Source organism: Hippoglossus stenolepis, chromosome 1 (genome assembly GCF_022539355.2).
Source record: "Hippoglossus stenolepis isolate QCI-W04-F060 chromosome 1, HSTE1.2, whole genome shotgun sequence".
NCBI lineage: Eukaryota > Metazoa > Chordata > Actinopteri > Pleuronectiformes > Pleuronectidae > Hippoglossus > Hippoglossus stenolepis.
This window is the reverse complement of record NC_061483.1, coordinates 29,263,596-29,284,872: the sequence shown is the minus strand read 5'-3', so window position 1 is coordinate 29,284,872 and position 21,277 is coordinate 29,263,596. Positions and strand designations below refer to the sequence as shown.

Genomic DNA, 21,277 nt, shown 5'->3' with positions numbered 1-21,277 from the left:
TGTGCATTTGACAATAAACTCTTGAATCTTGAATCTTGAATCTTGAATCTTGAATCTTGAATCTTGAATCTTGAATCTTGAATCTTGAATACTACAGTACTATATACTATACAACTAAAACACACCTATGACTATTTAATAATAAAAATAAAAAAACTATTTCAGCTTTCTGGTGCAGTGATAAATGCACTTGCTTAATGAGTTTAGATCATTAACTTAAGAGCCCTTAGTCTCACCCACCGACAGACAACCTCTGAGCTGCTAAATGCACGCTTGCGTTTTCCTGAATGAGGCTCGACCCATTCTGAAGCCGTCCCACAGATTTTTAAAAACTCAATTTGTTGTAACTGCAATGTGTTAAAGAGAAGGGCTGTTGATATTCCAAATGTTTGTAATTTCCAAGAAATATCACATATATTGTAGTAATCAAACTTAATCATATTTAAATCAGACACCGTTAATTAAAGATTATAAAAATGTCCCAGGCTGTTACCTTGTCCTCAGGCATGTCCTCTTGTGTGATGTAGGACACTAGAGAGTCCACCAGACCTCGCATGTCTCTCATCTTCTGTCTCGTCCTCTCATTCACTGAGCTCAAGTTCCTACACAGACACACACACACACACGGAGCAATTTAAATCCAGACTAGAATCAGAATGCAGTAAAGCTGTCAGACAAAAATGCATCTCTGATCTCTCTTGAATCTCTTAAGTTGGACCTTTATGAGATTTCTGCACTTTGATGTAATTCTATCTGTGGTAAGAAACCAGGAAGTCAGGACTCAAACCTACCTTACAAGGTCAATTCAGTTCCATAAGAAACAAAGAATTAGGTTTCTGATATGGTCATGACCAATTTTTACATTGACATGCAAGATTTAAAGTTTGCTGAGTCATGTGTTTCAACTTATAATGGTTACTTGGTTCAATGAAACCGGCAGGTGATGGTTTCCAAAAGCAACAACCAGGTCCTGTCCCTAATATTGACTCTGGTTCAATAGTTTGGCTCCACAGCAATAGCAGAAAAGATTCATGGCTACTTTACTGTATCTATCGAAACGTCTGAGTCTCCTCAAATGATCCAGAACACATCAGTGTGTATAAGTATCTTCAAATGCAAATCTATGGAGAGAAAAAGCCTGCACCTCTGTCCTGTTTCGTAGTGTACAGTATATAGTGAAAATGACCATCAAACCAACCAACAAATCCAGAGAAAAACAGTTCCCTGCATCTACAGCTGCAGACTGCAGAGAGAATCAAAACAACGTATTTCTCTGACTATTCCTCTCGTGCCATTGTCACGTCCAAGTTTGAGCTCGTATGGAGTCACCTGAGGCAGCCGCTGGTGTTGTAGAAGATGTCTCTCTCAGATGGACTCAGTGGAAGACTGCTACACAGAGGAATCAGCACTGCATCTGTCAGCTCTGATAAAGCTTCTTTAGACAGCTTCTGCTTCAGGTTGTCTCTGGAGGACAGATTCCACAGGACGCCTGCAGCAACGACACATTTTATACACAAACTCAAATATACAGTAAACTTTAAATAAAGGTAAATCACCTACAATACCTGTATTATATGATGGATTACTGATTAATACATATCATATCATTCAAACCAGTTTGAAACCAGGAGACCATTATTACCTGTGATGATCTTTTGAAGCTCCTCGTCAGGTTCGCGAAGGATGCTGACGAGATGGGTCAAACCACCGGCATCTATCAGTGCCACCTTGTTGTCAGAGTTCTCGTAGATGAGGTTCCGCGTGGCGCCCGTGGAGTAACGCTGCACTTCCTGGTTGTCGCTGGTGAAAAGCTGAACCAGAGCTGGAATGCCGTACAGCGCACGCACCTTTAAGAGAGCAGATCAGGAACACACACCACACACTGTAAATAAACAAAGAGTACGTTGAATACTTTGAATGAATGTGTGATGAAGTGGTTGTGCTACTTGAAACGATCCAACACACAAACACACATCCATCTTTGTCTTCTTTTTCACAACACATGAAGGATTGATTCCAGAGCAGGATGTACTCTGTCTATTTAAATTAGTGCAAGTCTTTCTTAGTGGGTGAAACTCAGTGCAGTACTGTGCAAACGTACTTTAGATGTTTCGATTTTCTTCCATCACGTAACACCATCATGGAGCTGAGTGATCCCATATTCATTCTGCAGCACGACGAGCCATAAAGAGCTGTCGACAGTGATGAGAGGAACGAGGAGTCCTGCAGCAGAATGACTGCACCTCATCTGCCTCTGACTGACCTAAGATCAAAGCTCAACATCTCTAAGATGCTGGGATCAACCTAGCTTGAAAAACTGTGTATAGTGTACAAAACTGTGTGCAATGTATACATAGGAGAATTGGTGCTGTTGTAATGGCAATAGCTCGTCACACCAGTTTTTTTACTACACTGTAAAAAGTGGAATTATTTTTAAAAGCATCTTCACCTAACATTCAATTACACGAACACTTGTCTGCAGTCGTATATCAGGTGATAGAAGAAGAATTTAACTGGCACATAAATCAAGTATATAGAAATATTGTATTGCGTTGTATTTGGCGAAACCTGTTGCCATATTTTCCTCCCCTTCACCAAACCTCGTCTCAGATAAATTTCTTCTGAACTAGTAACACTTTAACAGATACATTGGAAACCACAACACACCCAATCATAATCTGTGACCATGCACATGTATCACTGACTGTAAATACTGAGCCCCTTCACAGCCCCTCTTTGTTTCAACACATCAGAACAACCCACTTTGTTGCTTTTTACACAGACAGCATACTTCAATGAAATGAACATTGCCCTACAGAAAATTAGTAAATGGTAGACAGTCAAAGCATAATCGCGGGGAAAATAATATACTTCTCAAATAGTCAAAAATCAATAGCAGAAAAGAGGAACTTTACAAAAGCAATCCATCTAAACCAAAACAAGACAAAAACAAGACAAAAACATATACAAAAAAACACAATTCTTTTCAACAACAGAATGTTCTTAGCAATTCAATCAATTAGTGTCACTAAGTAAAGTACATACCTCCACCAAGCAGTCCCCTTATGAAACATATTTAAATTCAGAGGTAAAAAATAAATAACAATTCGAGCCACAGAGAAGAAACCATCCAACATGAAATAAATCACGCCTTTCTCATGTACGTATTCCCCTCTGAACATGGAGCTGACACAGAGGAATTTCTCTACAGCCTGGATTTACTCAAACCGTCTAAAAAAGAGGTTACTTCTGGTACATGTATTATCATCCTGACTGTATTATCCTTTCTCTGGAGATATAAGAAGCAAATTCACCTTGAACTAGAACAACTACATCACTTGACACGTTCCACACACTTAACACAAAACACAAACGTGCTTCTGGGAAAGTCATTCATCCTCTGGATAAAAGAAGAAATGAAGCAGCAGAGCTGGCATCACAGCAGAGTTTTACACTTCACTGAGAAAACACACAGGGATACCAACTCTCTGCTCAGCCGATCACTACAGCAAGACAACAGTATTATAGGAATTCAGACCATCAACTCACAAAATAAACTTTTACTAACAAATACACATGACATAATAAACTGGAATATATCTACTTTCCCTCTTCTCTCTGATCATGTGTGGAACTCCTACACATGATGAACTCCTACCTCCCACTCTGCACTGGCAACATCAGGAAATGAAAAACGGACATTTCCCCCGAGCAGTCAGACTCACTTCACCTCAGTTACACCCTCATTGAATCCCCCTCTCTCACTAATGGAACAAATCATCATATGAAAACTCTGCCTATATAGAAAAACAAAAATCAAAGCAGATTAGAATCAGCAAACCCTCTTTAATAATACATGGAACAGTGGTGGGGTGACAATTGCCCTGCACATACACTGTATACAGCACAATCAGTAAACTATTTAATATTGTTATAATTCTATTTCATAATAACGCCATCATGCTGTTATTTACACCGTGTGATTGGTTAACATAAATAATCGGTAGATTGTGTCTTTAATATTATTGGTTGCAAAAGTCAATGCATTACAACACTATATGATGTCATTTTCTGATGTCATGATGATGTCATTTCTGGAGGATCTCCAGAGTTCAGTGCATGTCTTAAGCAGCTTATGTTACACCATAATACAGACTGGAAGACATTTTAAAGAACAGTGTGGTTCAGATCAGTGCAAATATTTTGTAGGTTTGGTTTTGTAAGTTCATTAGTCAAAAACAGGGAGAGCACAACAACTTAAACATTGCCCAATGCAGAAGTTGTGGGTTTGTTTTGATGTTTTATACTGAGTGTACAGAGCTTTTCAACAGGGCTCTGTGTGGAGGAAAAGTACAAGTTTGATGTAATTGATGTAATTATTTTCTTTATTGAGTTTAATCTTGCAGACCAAAGAGACAGTATTAAAGATTATATCCTGTATGATCCTGAATTATTTTTCAATCTATATAAGGTTTAGGTCATAGGATGCAAAGATAGATGTGTTATTGATCTGTGCATGACATCAGAAAAAGGCAATTCTCTGACTTCAGTGTCACGTCACTTATTATAAAACATCATATGATTTTCTGATCAATATAATGACCTCCCACTTGATCAATTAGCTCCAATGCTTACAGTAATCGTCTGGATACACTCTCCCAGGTAATAATCTCACTAAGTGGCTAAAAAACACATTTGTAATGACCCATTAAATATAAAACTATATTCAAAACACATATATCCCATTAAATGTATAGAATGGGACTATTTAACACTGACTCTTGGTTACAATGCACCCGCAGCAGTACAGAGAGAGGTAGAATTAAAGAGGGAAAATGGGGGGAATATCATAGTAAAACATTTACAACCTCTCTCCCGTTACTTCTTCCTCTTCCAATCATATAAGTTTTGATAATTTCAATGTCATTTTTCCTCTACATGCAATCTGTACATCTGTACATACACACCTCACTTCCTCACTGTCTGGGAAAAAGCACAATACCTGCTCTCCTCTTGGATTTTGTGCATCTAAAAGCAATGCTGACCAAACAAACTTGGACTGAGAACAAGTAAAAAAAGAGGGAGGTGGACGTTGCTGACCCACCCTGCCTGTTTCCCTCTGAGTTTCCTGTGTTGCTGGAGGCCCAGGTGGGGGAAGTGTTGTCTGATAAGGTGGGGTCTCCAGCACAACTGTAAAAAACCTGCTATTTGTCAGTTATACTCACACTAAAGGTACAAAACACATCTGCTATTATCTTGCATATTTCTTATTGCGAGATTCTCAATCTTCTTTATAAAGCAAACCATTCTTGATGTTCCTCTGGGGAATGTGCTATACATACTGCAGTGTGATGTAGACAGCAACACTGTTTGGCAAGTGGTTAGGTTATGTGTGTGTGTGTGTGTGTGTGTGTGTGTGTGTGTGTGTGTGTGTGTGTGTGTGTGTGTGTGTGTGTATTTGTGTGTAGGAACTTGAGCTCAGTGAATGAGAGGACGAGACAGAAGATAAGAGACATGCGAGGTCTGGTGGACTCTCTGGTGTCCTACATCACACAAGAGGACATGACTGAGGACAAGGTAACAGCCTGTGACATTTTTATAATAAACGGTGTCTGATTGTCTGTTTCAGTTACCGTCTGTGTCAGTTTGCTTTGTCAAAATATGTCACCAAAAAAATGACATACAACCATGTACAAGCATGTTACCTGTTTTTTTGCATCGTTGCTATGGTAGCACTGGTGTTGTATGTATGCAGCTCCCAGAACTTGCAGGGCCGTGTCTGATTCAGACAGATATCTGACAGCTGTTGCCATGTCGAGACCCTGTATCCTACACACACACACACACACACACACACACACACACACACACACACACACACACACACACACACACACACACACACACACACACACACACACACACACACACACAATAATGGCGTCACACTCCATCAACACAATGACACACATTAATTAATTTACAAATCATCTGACTGAGCTACAAATTAAACCAGGCCAGTTGTCTTAGCTGTGTTAATGAATGGATAACATGTCTCACTCTGCCAGGGGGTCATTGCTGTGTATTGATGCTCCATCCAAGACATCCACTCCTTTCCCAACGCTCCTCACACTGCGGACCGAGGCAGTCCGTTTCAGCGGGGCTTGGTACTGCCCTGCACCCGTCACATGGTTGGTCCGGGACACATGCTGCTGCCACTGTGTTCCCCAGCCATCCCCTGCCATGGGGACCCCCCTGCCAGTCCCAAACCAGCCCTCCCTCTCAAAGGCATAGCCCTGCTGCTGGTTGTGCTGCTGCCGGTTAGTGATGCGGCTGATGGTGCGGTGGGAGGGGCCTTTGTAGGAGGACTGATGCGGCGGCTCCTCCGACCAGCGGCCTCTTTCTTGGGCTAATATCCCACTGAGGCTTCTGCTGTGTTGGGGATCCACAGAGACTGGGAAAGAGGCAGTCTCTGGAGGAACCACCACAGTGAGAGGTAACCTCTCCTGGTCAGCCTGACACATTGACTTGGACCGCCTGCTTCTGTTGTGTGCCTGCACAGTCTGGAAGCTGCTCTGTACCATGTTGCTTCCTTTGTGGCTCAACCTGGAACTCGTCTCCATAGCAGAGCGAGAAGAGAAACCAGAGTGAAGGGGACCTGTGGGAACCTGCAGGGTGGGGGGTGTGGGGATATATAAAAGGTTAGCAGACACACTGCAGCAGATTATTTTGTCTGAATTTCTGATATTAAAAAGATCATTTTCAAATTTCTCAGTTTAGTAAAAGTTGTATAGTTATACAGAAGCTCTAACAGTACGGACAAGGAGCCAAAAAATCACTAGTGTCTTGTTTTTTTAACAGTTTGTAAGATACAGTGCTTGAGGTGAGTAAAACGGTTCAGGGCAGCATATGTTGGTGTAAGACTTTCCGTAATCAGCAGCTCTTCCTGCTCTCCTTAATTCAAGCCTCTTTACTGTAAACTGCAGGAAGCTCACTGATGCCTTTGTATTATTAGACTGGAGAGTTAAACGCAGCAGGAGCAGGGAAATGTCCTGTTTACATTTTTCTTCTGTCTCTACATTGTTCTGAATTTGCTCAGCTTCTGTTTTCCTTCCTTTGTGTGTGTGTGTAATTTTGCAATAAATTTACACAAACTATAATTTAACAGTTAAACTAAATTAAAAAAAGAAATGTTGTTTATTAAATAATTAATTAAGCTCAAACTCAAGATCCTGGTGAGGAACCTAATCTCAGTATTGTACAATGTTAATATTCCTCTTAGAAATACTGGCCCAAACTATAATGGTAAGACAGAAATGTAGTAAACCAGAATAATCATTTTTTACAATCAATGGTGAAATTGATTACTTATAATGCAAATCCCTGCTACAGTCCATCACAGCCAAACATCGACTGTTTGGATAGCTACCATCTCCAAACCAGATTGCTGGTGTACTATAGACTGTATATCAAGATGGACGAAACATTTTCATGTCCTCCCACTGAACAAAAATGAAGCCAAAATATCCTGGATATGGGCATTGTCATCTTGTATCGATGACATCATTTGGAGCAAGAGTCTGAGCAGTACTGATTGTGGGGTGGAGCCATGGTATTGAGGTCAGAACCAAAACACATGCTTGACCATTCGCTAGTCAGTATTCACCTTGTATTCATTGCATGAAATGACTATTAAAAACCAAACTGTTCAGAAATACGAACACTTGGACGCACATCAGTGTTATAAGAATTACCTTAAATGACAAAAAACGTCTTTATTTGATGAGTACTTTGACTTTCTTAATTTGGTCCAACCCACTAACATGGAGGAAGCAGGGCTTTTGAACTTAGATAGCCAGCCACCAGGGGATGATCAGAATATTTTGGCTTCACTTTTGCGAGCTGTCACGTCGTCCATGTTTCTATATAATCTATGGTACTGTATCTTTGGACTGCAAGATTAAACTCAACTTCAAATCATTACATTAAACTTGTACTTTTCCTCCGCACAGAGCCCTGCTACATACACTCAGTATAAAACATAAAAACAAACCAACAACTTTTGCATTGGATAATGTTTAAGTTGCTCCCCCTCCTCCATGTCTTTGACTTAAGCTTCAATAAACTTGTCCGAAACCTACAAAATATTTGCACTGATCTGAACCACACTGTTCTTTAAAATGTTTTCCAGTCTGTATTATGCTGTAACATAAGCTGCTTTCAGACATGCACTGAACTCTGGAGATCCTCCAGACTTTCTCTGGAGGGGCTGTATGTGTGAACTTAAATGACCGACTGAGAGCCTCCGGACATACTGCAGACTTTCTCCGGCCAGTGTGCTAGTATAAAGTCAGCAGAAGGCCCGGAGGAGTCGATGTGAGAAAATAGCAGGATATCCTCCACAGGATTCAACGCGAGTGATGGGATGTTGATGGCGTTTGTAACACGTGACAGACGGAAAAAAAGCAAAAAACAAAAGCAAAGTAAATAAAAATGAAAAAGCTGTGCCATAAACAAAGAGGACACCCGCAAAGATTTCAAAATGGCGATTAGGACCATCGCCCGTGTTGATGTGCTGCAATAAAGAACATGTGACCTCTAAGCAGAATTCATACGTTAACTGTCTCAGATGCTGCGCCACCCCTTACATCACACTCTAGGAACTTCTGTTTTGTTGTGAACGCAGCTGAGCGAGGATTTCCCGTAGTGTTGTTAATGTGACAGGCGACCTCCACAGAAATTCTCAGAAGTTCCTCCGTAGGTCATGTCTGAAAACGGCTATAAGGGTCCATATTGGACATATTATGTTTTGGGCTTCTCACAAACATACATCTCCTTTCACATACATATATTGTCACTCGCATATGTTTTTACCTTAAAGGTGTAAAGTATATGCACATGTGAGAGTGACAATATACAGCATGTGTCCTGTACGGCTCCTGGCGGTGGTACTCACGGCCATGATGCGGCTGGGTGTGTGTATCATGGATCTGGAGCTGAAACCAAGGGTATGTGCTAAGCTCTTTGTCTCAGGAAAGTTGTAATCTAGACAAAAAGAGAAGAAAGATTAAATATTAGTGTTTTGATCATTACAGGGTTTAAAGAAGACAGTGGCAGCCTCATTGACTTCGACAGGAACAAACTGTCAGCAGCTGGTGTTAAGCTGACACAGTCTAAGATAGATTCATATATCAGAGTCCTGCACTGGGAACTGTTCTGGTAGATCAGCTTGTTGACCTTGATAAATGAGTCTCTCCAATGAGTCTTTATTCTCTATCACTCGCTTTCTCACACTTTTCTTATGAATGATGTGATTTATTAGCCAGCTGTGGGCGGTTTGTGTACTGGTGCCTTGTATCTACAGTTTTAGGTCATTGAGTTTCTGAAACATGGTGTGTAAGTTTCATGAGGAAGGTATTACTTTGGGCATGTTCATTACCCTCTTCCCTCAATAGGACTCTGATCTCACCCTCACCCATCAAACACCCTGGATCTAACCTTCACACGTGGCAGCCATCAGGACTCACTGTGGAACAAACAGCCCTGTGATCGCATCCCATTTCTTCACACAGTGGAAAAAAACGGATACAAGGCCTCACGACATCATGCTGTGTCATATACAGTGTGACCACTGCAGCTTGGAGGAAACACACTGGCAGCCCTCGTCATTTCTCAGCCATTGTCTGAGCCCCATCTGAACATATCCCCACACAGTCCATCCTTTACAAATCAGCCTCTTTCAATTCAGCAAAATCAATCATTCAATCAACTAGTCAACTAGTCAACTAGTCAACCAACCAATCAATCAATCAATAAAATAGTCAACCAACCAACCAATCAATCAATCAGTGAGTGAGCATTACTTTAGGTGGAATGATGTGTAAGAGGCCAATAAAGTAGTTTATCAAAACACCTTTTCAACAAACCTCTTTATCAGTGGTACCTGCAGACAGTGAATCACAGCAGCAGCAGAGGGAGGAGGACAGTAACTGACTCATGCCCCTGTTCTCCCTTGACTTCACAGGAAAATTAACTATTTTATTGACAGCATGTCATTTTTTTATAGTGAAACATTAGGACTTAATAGAGATCTCCCTGCTGTGAAAATGTATGTCTCTCTTCTAGAAACAGTATCAGTTGTCATGTCAGAACTTCATGTTTTAGGAATACAATCTGACCTATTGGAACTTACTTTACTTCCTTTGATGTTTGCTTTATCTTGTCACTCAGGCAGTTTCTCCTTTGTGTGAAACCAAGTGATGGATCATTCTTAATTTCTTATTAACCTCCTCCAAAGTTGAGTTTTTGCTTTGTCTGTCTATTTTACAAGTGGGCCATTTTGTCCGGGCCACAAGAAGGCCAGAGGTGCTGCATCATTGTGTGAAGTGGCCCACATCCATATGCTATCTGGGAATCTACTGCACGTATGGAAGGCATCCTCAACACGGACTGCAGAGTATGATACCAACAATATAAGCCTGTAGTGTCCACAGCTGTAAGCATTCGAATCAGCAGTGGTGTGTAACTGAGGCCAAATGGTGACACCCAAGTGAAAGAAGGGCTCTAGAATGGGTGTGTTTACTGTGGAACTGCAACAGGCGGGGGCCACAGCCCTGAGTGACTGTACAACAGCAAGAGTGATGTTAGAGTGATATATGTGAAAGAGGACGTGTAAACAGTCATCAGGTAGAACTATTGTGCATATTCACTTCACCCTGCAGACAGACATGATGAATGGAAGTGAGCTGCTATCCGTTGAACAGAGAGAGGAATGGGGTGGGAGTGGGGGTGAGGGGGAGCCCACTCAGTCCAGCCGCACGGAAGGAAGGAGGGAGGAGATGCTGCAGGGAGGGGAGCTGTGCTGCGCTGCATACCTCAACAGAACAATCACCAGGTCAGAGCAGAGGTCAGGGAAGGTATGCTCACACACCACCACCACAAAAAGGAAAACACATGGTACATAACTGTATATTTGCAACAATATATTAAAGGTAACTGCTGTCTCTTACCACACAACAACAGAACCGAAGAGATCATTACATGAGAGGTTTCTATTTAATCACATGTAAAGTTTTAGTATTTAAAGAAAGCCTCCACTGATTTTAAACCCCACCTCTTCTAATTCAGCTGTTGGAAGAAGAAATGAATATGCGCATCCGCATTGTGACAATGTTGTCAGCATCGAAAACTACAACAGCTCTTTCCACTGCCACCTGAGCTGGGGGTCAAACCCAGAACATGAGGATGCAGCACTTCTTATCTAACACCCCAATCAAGTCAGAGCAGGAACAGGCTCAGCTACGGGCCGTGTGGGGACAGACTGACACCATCACACATCACTATGAACACAAATGAAACAATTAGGTCATGTGTGCAGACATTTGGGGTAGAAACTAGGATTTACTGTCCATGTTCATCTATTTATATAAATGTGTACATCTACTTCTATACTAGACATCTTCTATTCTGTTAGAATTCAACAACCATTTAGCCTGCTACCATCATGCTAAATTCTGCAGGTTTGTAATGTTACAGGATTTTCTGTTAGAGCACCTGAAGTCTGGATGTGCATGAAACATTGCTGAGTAATCAGTTGATGAAAATAGTTCACTGGTATCAGCTGTGGAAGACAACTACATCTCCCAAGAAACACAGGGATAATAATCATCCATCAGGGAGTTTAACATTTTGATGACTGTGCAATGGAAAGCTAAATTTTGAGATTATAATTTGTAGAGATCCCTGATTCTGGGTCAGGTGTTTGACATTCTATCATTTTTGTGTGGAGCTGAGTGAAGAGCTAGTGTTTGAACTTCTCTCTCTAGTTCTTTTCCCCACGACTAATTGTGACTTTGTGATAACCCAGGGCAACCAAATATATGCCTGTAATTAGAGACTGTGCACCATTCAGCATTTACATATTGAATTTGTCATTATCTATGATCGTCAGTGTTTTTCAGTCCTGCTTTCAAATGTGGCCATTTGGAAAAATAATAAAGACTTCTGATTTCTGACAGGATATCAGAGGAACAGCATTTAACAGAAACTGTCGGATCAAGCATCACCTGTCTTTACTGTATATGTTTCTGAACTGGTTGCTGGTGGATCTGTTAGTATTTCCTTATGTGTTTGCAAATATCCAGACCTCTCCCTCAGGGTGTAGTCTCAATTGTACCCTCCTTACAATATGTGTATGTCTCCTCGCTGTCTGAGGGTCTGTGACTCACATATCCACTATATGACAGAAACACAACTGAGAAACAGAATCATCTTTATCCTGGTTCAATAAGGATTTAAGAAATACAGCTGATCTGATCACCGATAGAATATTTAAATCTTATCCAACACAGTTTGACCTTGAAGAGACATTTGGACCCAAGTTGTAGACTTACACAACAAAAACCACAGAATTTCAAAATATGGGAGTGTTGCTATGCGAAGAATAAGTATGTTACCGCTCTGTCACAGTTTTATGACTGTCATTAGGCCCATCTTCCAACATGATGCTGTTTTCTCTTTGGCTTCGGCAAAACAAGAAGCCTCACCATGATTTACGTGCAGCTCCTCTCTTTCACCATGCTCCATTATTGGGTTGTGGTATCCAGCCAAGCTTTTCTCAACACTATGTTTTCTCAAGACTTTGCATTGTTGTCATAAACCCATCTTCTCCTGAAGCTGCAGTCCTTCTCACATTATGTCCAACAAAGCAACCTCTGCTCCAACACTATCATTTCATACCCAATATCCAGAAGTCTAAAGACACTCTGCATGTTAATTACACCACACAATACAAACATGTTGGATAGAAAAAACAATATAATCTCAACACTTGAGGTTAAAATGTCTAAATATTTCCATAAAAAGGTCACATGACAATTTAAAACAACAAAAGCCACAAACCAGCTCCTCTAAATCTCATGTTTGTTAAATCCAGACAGAAGAAGACGTGGTGCTATGTACCTGACTCATTTTTCTTTCTCCTGGTGTCTTGTTACGTTACTGGGACAATACCATGAAATCAGTGGAGACTCCAGTAGACAGACAGTCGGCCAATTATTTTACTTTTAAGTGGAGCTAGGCTTGTCATTCACCTCTGTATCCATTCTTCATGTTAATCTCAGTTAATTAGCTGCTGGTGCGTTATAATTAGTGTAAGACAAGAGTATGTTATAATCCTACTCATCTAACTGTGGGTTGCAAAGTGAATACGCACTTGTGTCAAACTGTTGCTTTTTAGTCTTCTGACCTGCGTTGTTGAAGAAAGATTATGTAGTGTCCAGAACTGAAAGGGTCCATCCTCTGGGAAGCATGAATGTGCAGTACCTCTCATGACAATCAACCAAACTCGTGATCTGGGTCTGCACCAAAGTTTATGGGGTCCTTCCCTGATTTATACGGTATTTTCCAATAACCACATAAATTTGTGGTAATCTGTTCAGTGGTTTTTGCATAAACTTGCTCACAAACAAACCAGCCAACAAACAAACAGACAGGGGTGAATATATAATCTTCCTGGTGGAGATCATGAAACAAAGCACTGAATCTTGCCTTTATGTAGAATTGAAAGTTTGTTACTCCTGGTAGGGATGGTTGCATTCCTTGCTTGTGTCCTTATGCCCTTTGCTTCTTGTCTCTCTTAACTGAGAACTGAACATTGTTTTTTTCCACAACAGTTGTGGATCAAATGGATCTGAACATTTCAAATTTATTGCCTCAGCTGGTGGAAAAACTTGTTTTTGATGTTTTTCCATAGTCCCTTGGTTACAAGAAAAAAAATCAAGGGTTTGGACTTTTGAGCTATATTATATATATACGTCTTGGGACAATAACATGTACAAATGTGGAGGGTCAGACATTCTGTAGCTGATGGGAAAGCTTGTATTGTTAGTGTAATGTATTCAGATCAAATTATCGCAATTAACCAATTGAAAACCATCAGACCGAGCCGGCCTTACCCTACTGTCTGAAGAGCAGAGCAGTCTAAAATAGTCTCTGACAGCATGTTGTGAAGAGGAGATTGGAAAGGAATGTTCTACACACAAGGTGCTCACTGCGCCCAGGGGAGGGGTGTTGAAGCACACGTCAGCTAACTCTCTTTTCTCTTCCCACATGTTTTTTACATTACCATTCAAAGACTGCAGCGGGCACCCCCTGTTCATTCACGCCGGTCCATGCACGCATCTCCTGTGACTGTTCTCATTTCCGTCAAAGTTTGCACTGTTACGCTTTACTCACCCTCTCCATCTGTTTCCTTTGCTTTCATTATAGTTGTGGCTGCACTGCACCATGATTAGTTTGGATTCAGACGACAATGTGTGAACTTCATTCAATCATTCCTTTCCACCCAACGTCAAATGTCACACAAAATTAATTCTGCACTTATTTCACTAAATGTTATACGCCCTTTTCACAGCAGACACTTTGACATCTCATACTAGGTGTTACTGACAACATTAGTGATGGCTCTGTTCAGTTCAAGTGTTCCAGTAACACATAAGCATGTGACAGTGAGCCAACAATACAGACACCCTGGAACTGAAGCAGCTAAATGGAATTCAGCCGTCAATCATTTAATTATTTAGACCAGTACTGTGATTCATCAAAATAAATATGAGCTGACTTTGATGTCAGGATCGAAATTTGACTTACTTAGGCTAAAAAGAGATAAAAGCCATGCCACCATAAGCTTAACTGAAATCCTAAACTAACTTTGTCATATCAATAGTTTTCATGTATTAGCTAATTTACAGGAAATGTCTGTTAATGTAGCATTTGAAATCACATTGAAGTATAAGGAAAAGGTTATGTAGCATATTTTTCAGCAGTTTTTAGACACATTTGAGGAAACAGTATCTCAACCTTGAACCTCAGTCTGCAGATTTCCACTGGTAGCTGTTGACTAAAGACTGAGGGCTGGCTTCACTGTAAGATGTGCGTGTAACTTCCATGAGGGGTACTAACTGGAGAACACACACTATCTAGCATTTAAATATTAATAAAGGCCATCTTCGCCCCATAACATTAATACAAAAATGTATTGCCTAGGTGATCCGGACCACTCTACCTCCTGAGCCACAGCTGCTCCAGGGTGAAGGCACATAGTGTTATGTGTCAATGTTGAGAAGCATCATGCTGACTGTCAAGAAAAGAAAAGTATATGCAGAATCTGGCACCTCGAGAGAGAAGTGAAAGACAAATCACTGTGCAGAGTTTGTGCGCTTCAATAAAGTTAATACTCTTCATGGTGTTTGGCAGGTTGCTACAGGTATATCATACACACACATTTAGACAAAGCTTTTGGCAATAGTAGAGGGCTTCTGACCATGGTCTTGTTGCAGTCTTCAAAACCGATCACAGAATTTAAGTGGGTTCTCAGAAAATTGTCAATGCTGTGGGCTAATGTAATCAGCCATTCTGAGGGGTCCCCTCTCAACTAGGGGCCTCATTTAATCGCCTGCTTTGCCTACCCTGCTATGGAGTCGCTGAATCGTCACAGAGTTTCAGACGTAACAAACACAAAAGCACTTTGTTTATTTGTGGTATCGGTGCAGAGTTTGATATGAGGGAGTAATTACTGTTTTTGCACTAAAGATGGGGATTTATTTGAGCAAGTTGTTTTGGCTAAAACCAGCTGTGAGTAGTGTTGTCATCATCATCGTCATCATCATCATCACTACCATCTGACAGCAGATGCCTCACACCAAAGTGAAGCAGTTCCCCTCATCGCATTAGAAAGGGTGATATGTGAATGGCAGTTACAGGATGAAACAGACAATGACTGGAAAAAGACTTCCCTCCCCTGGTGTAATGGAAATTGTATGATCAGTGAACAAAAATAGGAGATTAAGTCGAATGAAAAGTGATTTGTTTCGACTTGGATATATGCAGTTAATGATCAAACTAATGAAAGAGGATTTCCCACAAGCCTACGTGCAGAGTTTATTCAATATCCTGACGACCTTCTATGGGTCACACTCATCTCCTATTGTCTTATCAGGCAGAGGCAGCGGTGGTAAGGGGGAGGGACTGATCCTTCCTCTCCCATACTTTCCTCTTAAAGGGATAGTTCACCCAAAAATGAAAATCCACTCATTATCTACTCACCGCCACTGCTCCTGTGGTGTCATTCTAGTGTCCATAAGCCCGACATTCAAATTCGACTAAATGTCCACTGTTATCCTCCTCCGGAGCCACGTACAGGCGTGGATCACAGCGGGGCTTACAAACACTTGACACCACAGGAGCAGTCTGGAGGCTTTGTATTGGATACAACTTCCGCTAGAAGCTGATGTAAGAAGGAATAAAGTGACTTTCAAACATTCATGAGAAATTACTTCATGGTCTGGCCACTAGAGTCCTGTTATATCAGACCTCTGATCACGGACCACAATAACAAGCAGCCGCCCATGAGCATGATGTTAATACAGTGATGCTACAGCTCTTTTATAGTGTTCCTACAATAATGTGTTTCAGCTGTTATCAGAGCCATAAAGTTGGTTGATGACTGAGCATGATTTTCTTAAGAAAGTAGCAATGAGCTGGAATTCCACATATTCCACATCGGTTTCCTGCACGCTGTCTGTGGAGCAGATTTCCCAAAGCTGTCCCATCTGCTGTTGTTTTGTGTTGAGAGAGCTACTCTTTTGAAAAAAGGTTGTAGTGGAATGTGCTTTCGTATCAGCTTGACAATTGATTTGGTGTGCAACTTTCATTTGGTACACCCGAATATAATTTTGGTTGAATTTGCTTAATTATTTATGCTTAGGTCATATGAGCAATCAGGAGCAGAAATCAATGCAGCAGAAAGCATTTCCAATAACTAGAGTGGATGGCATCTTTAGTACCTTTTCCACTGGTATTAAAACCCACTAACACCCACTAACATCTGTAACAGACATCTGCAATTTCAATGGATACAATCAGCCTTCACTCCTAGGTCAAACGACGGCAGTAGACACAGGTTTTCATCGGCTCATGCTCCTTTCAGCAGTGATGAAAACATGACTTCTGAGTGAACGTGTTCATTTTTTCTTCTCTTCTCCTCCGTATTTTGGCAGTCTAGGCGCTGACACTGCACCTTCTCTTCGCACAATATGATGTGGATTGAACTTGCAGGCATTGGAGCGTAAATAGCCATGAACGTTTGTGTGCTTGTTTTTTTTTACTTGTTTTGGTCTGGGACACAGGATGTCTGTTAAAAATTGTCCAGGCTGGACTGAGATAACCCCTGGTGAACTCCTCGTTAGTGTTTGTTTAATGACCACACACCAACATTTCACTGAAGCTTTTACTGAAGAAAATCGTTTGATAGCATAATTTTCCAAAGTAAATAAGTAAAAGAGACTTTGTTTCCCATGACAAACTCAATAAACACCATTAGGAGTTTCTCAACATTTTGTTGACAGGAATAACTTGAGGGGTTTCGCTCTGCCTCTGCCTCCCTGTGTTCAAACTGCCATTCAGTCACATGAGGAAAGTGGAGTAAGACTGCAACAAACAGGAATCTGCTTGTCAGATAATTGTTTTCAGATTAAGAAAAACGCCTACACAGCTGAACAGGATATCTGCCTGTTGCATCTTATATTTGGACTAAAGTCGCATTAACAGGACGACTTAATCTGAGTTTAATGTTTAATCAGGTGTTTGGTGAATGAGGTTACAAGGGGACCCCTAAAAAAGATGTTTCATCAGCTTTATAAAACTCTCTCTGAGGTTTCTACATTTTTTCCCCTCTTAATAGTTTTTTTTTTGTAGTTTTTCCTTACTCTTGTTAAGGGTTAAGGACAAAGGATGTCGCACCTTGTTAAGCCCTATGAGACAAATTGGGATTTGTGAATATGGGCTATACAAATAAGATTTGATTGATGTTTGGTCAAAACAAATCGACGGTACAACATAGGTCCAGTAAGAATGTAAACAAGAAAAGAATGTAATTATATAAACTATAACATATGATAACACTAGAATGTACAACACTGTAAATCCATTATTGAGCACAAAGTCACTGAAGAACCAGAACTACATCTATCACTAATTATACAAACGTCTTTCTGAAATGTGTCTCTTGCTTATTAAACCTCAGAAATAGCCAACGTACAATGTATGAAAACATTACACCAGCTCAATAAATCATTCAAACTTATATATAAACCACACACATGAACAATAATAAAGCTAATAAAGTTTTATTTTATTTACTATAAAATCTGTGGAAAGAAACATAATTCAATTATTATATTTCTGCAGTTCACTTCTACAGTTGCAGAAAGAAAGCTGCCACCAGCATTAACACAGGCCAAAGAGACGGACCATGGGCAGTGAATTATTATTTGATTGACAGAAAATTGATAAAGTCTGATGATAGTTTCAGTCTCACCACAATATGTAACCTTTCTGCAGTAAAATGTTAAAAACAAACCAACAGAAATCTGTAATATTATTCAAGCTGTTTCATTTGTTGGCCAGTCAATTTCATATCCTGTAGTGGTCAACTACCTGAATCCAGCTTTTAAATTTTCAATACACTCGTAAGATCTTTGTGGTTTTTAACAATATATATTAACCAGATGAACGATTTCAGTTGTCTGATGTCTGGGTCTTGAGTTATCAGAGAAACTGAGCAAAGGTTGGCAGCTCGGATCACAGCTCCTCAGAGACGCCATATTAGATCTGCACAGCGTCAGAGAAACACAGATTTTTAACAGGAAACTGCATTTTTCAGGGTTACACTCCTTCACCATGTCACTAAACTGTCCCTGGTTGTTTTGACTGAGCTCTGCTGGCTGAAAGTGACATATTGTGTGTTTGAATGTACAGATCTGATGGGCGTTCTGTGCAGTTGTAAGATATTTCATAGATTTAATGAGGAGTCCTTTCGTGCCTTTGTCTTTGGGTAAGTTTTGTTTCTCTTTAAAAAAGATAATGTCCCTTTAAAGCTGCAGTAATCCATTTTTTAACAAGTCAAGTGACTGTGTGAAATGTCCAAAAATATCTCCATAGTGATGAACCCACCAAGAATTCTCACCAAACTTCAACAAAACTATTCAACATTTCAACGTTTTCACCACAACTGCCCCTTCAGCACAAAACAGCCAAGTTTACAAGAAGCTGGTGAACAGAGCGGAGCGTCACCAGCTGAGCGGTAAGACACTCTCCTCAGCAGTTGGTACGAGCTAGAGCAGACTGAATTTATAACTTTAGACATTCATCACATGGCCCATCCCAAACACCCACCCCATTCAAATCAGTGTGTGTAGACTGGAAAACACAACCACAACCTACATCCTCTAAACATCAGCACCTCAATAAAACCTCCACATTACAATCTCGTTAAAACCTTATTATGGGATTTATTGTATGAGAGTGGTTAGTTTCAGACCAATGTATCTAATGAAGTAACTGAGTGCATACTGTATATACAGTAGTTTCACACAGCTTTTTATTCTTATGTTTTAGGTTTTTGCTCATCAATCTAAACTCAATAACTCATATAGATATATTTATTATTATTTTTGTATGATTAGACAATAGACTGCCACATTTGTATTTTCTTCTCTCGTTTTCTTATTATCTTATCTGCTTTCTTGTAACTGTGATGTACAGAAACATATATAACCACAGATAAACACAGATGTGAGCAGAGAGGTTTTAAATGTTTTACAGATAAACAGTGACACAGCAACAGGTCAGTCACCTGTCTGTAGTTTGGACTGAACCATGCAAATGCTCCTGGGTCAGATATGAACCGTGCTGTGACTCTCACCTGTTGATCCGGCCAGAGAGTCGTCCAGTCTGGTCAGGGAGGAGGACCTCTTCTCGGCCAGTCTCATCCGGACCTGCTCCTGGACCCTCCGCGCTTTAGCCACCGGGTCCGGGCACGGACCGTCCGAGGGAACCATGTAAGCGGTGCAGGAGGATTTGGGCTGCAGGGCGGACAGAAAGCAGCGCTCCGCCACCGCGACACTCATCCTCACAAGTAAACTTCTGCAACCAGGAGAGAGGGGAAAAGAAGGTCCTGCAGCGGGAGACGTTCGTCCAGCAACAGGCTCTGGTGTGTGTGTGTGTGTGTTCTTGTGTGTCCGCTGTGAAATGGCAGCAGACCCGCAGTCTGGAGGCAGGGGGCAGGAGGCAGGAGGCAGGGGGCAGGAGGCAGGAGGCAGGGGCAGGAGGCAGGGGGCAGGAGGCAGGAGGCAGGGGCAGGAGGCAGGAGGCAGGGGCAGGAGAGGCAGGGGCAGGAGGCAGGAGGCAGGAGGCAGGAGGCAGGAGGCAGGAGGCGGGACCTGCAGGACTGAGGAGCAGCCAGAGGCCAGCAGCTGTCTGTCAGTCTGATCACTTCATGTTACTGCTCATTTAACAGCACTGACTTCTACAGGCTGTCTGGAGACACTCTGAGGCTGGAACCACCAGTGACACAGGTCAATATACTGTTTGTGTGCAGAGCTTGTGACGAGGGAAGTTAGAAAACTTGGTGTTTATCTGCCTGGTTTATCTGCAATAAAGAAAGACAATGTTTTTAGTCAAATTAAATATATATATATACGTATGAATAATTTACTTAACTGCTGTTATTTTTATATGCATTACATTTTGGCTAGTCAGAGGTCTGTTAAACAATCGACACAAGTTCACAACTTTTCAAAATAAAGGTCTGTAATTCAGCTCGATATATTCTGCTGAGGATCAAGGACAGAGGATGTCGTAACTTGTTAAGCCCTATTACACAAATTGTGATTTCGTCACATGATCTATACAAATATAATTTGTGTGAATGATTGATTTATGAAAACAAATAGTCATTACAACATAGGTCCAGTAAGAATGTAAACAAGAAAAGAATGTTATGATATAAACTATAACGTATGATAACACTAGAATGTACAACACTGTAAATCTGTTATAGAGCAACATTAAGTGAATGTCATACTTTTCCTGTGAAGACAAATTGCCAATTAGGAAGTGATTCATTGAATGTCGTTGCCATGATTGTGAAATCAAATGATCAAATGTACAAAATGATCTGTGACTTTAATGGCGCTTGACCCAGTTGCAGGCCACGGCTGTAGGACATAGAAGACACGGACTGAAGGCACACTGCCCCGCCCCCACTGACTGTTACACAATGCTGTTTATTTTATCAGTATCGAACGTATCACTTGTCCAAATCCAACCAATTTCGACACTACTCTTCCCTGGGCCACTAACAGTACACATACCCATAAGAGTGAAGCTGATCAGACGATCGGTTTCGTGACATATGTGTTCCACATATAGACAGATG

General features: G+C 40.9%; 1 protein-coding gene across 2 annotated transcripts in view; it reads right to left on the bottom strand.

Annotated features, from left to right (window-relative positions):
• Positions 1 to 20,152, bottom strand: part of LOC118111039 (plakophilin-3) — a 32,300-nt gene extending 12,148 nt beyond the window's left edge. Inside the window, exons 1-7 of one of the 2 annotated variants that reach the window (XM_035159321.2) lie at positions 19,763 to 20,152; positions 8,957 to 9,045; positions 6,061 to 6,668; positions 5,706 to 5,829; positions 1,643 to 1,847; positions 1,330 to 1,489; positions 494 to 602 (exon numbers count right to left, since the gene is read on the bottom strand). In XM_035159321.2, coding sequence (XP_035015212.2) covers positions 494 to 602; positions 1,330 to 1,489; positions 1,643 to 1,847; positions 5,706 to 5,829; positions 6,061 to 6,668; positions 8,957 to 9,045; positions 19,763 to 19,967 — 1,500 coding nt within the window. In that variant the 5' untranslated portion in view covers positions 19,968 to 20,152. The remainder of the gene's footprint in view (positions 1 to 493; positions 603 to 1,329; positions 1,490 to 1,642; positions 1,848 to 5,705; positions 5,830 to 6,060; positions 6,669 to 8,956; positions 9,046 to 19,762) is intronic. The other variant, XM_035159313.2, reaches the window with a different exon arrangement.
• Positions 20,153 to 21,277: the final 1,125 nt, after the last annotated feature.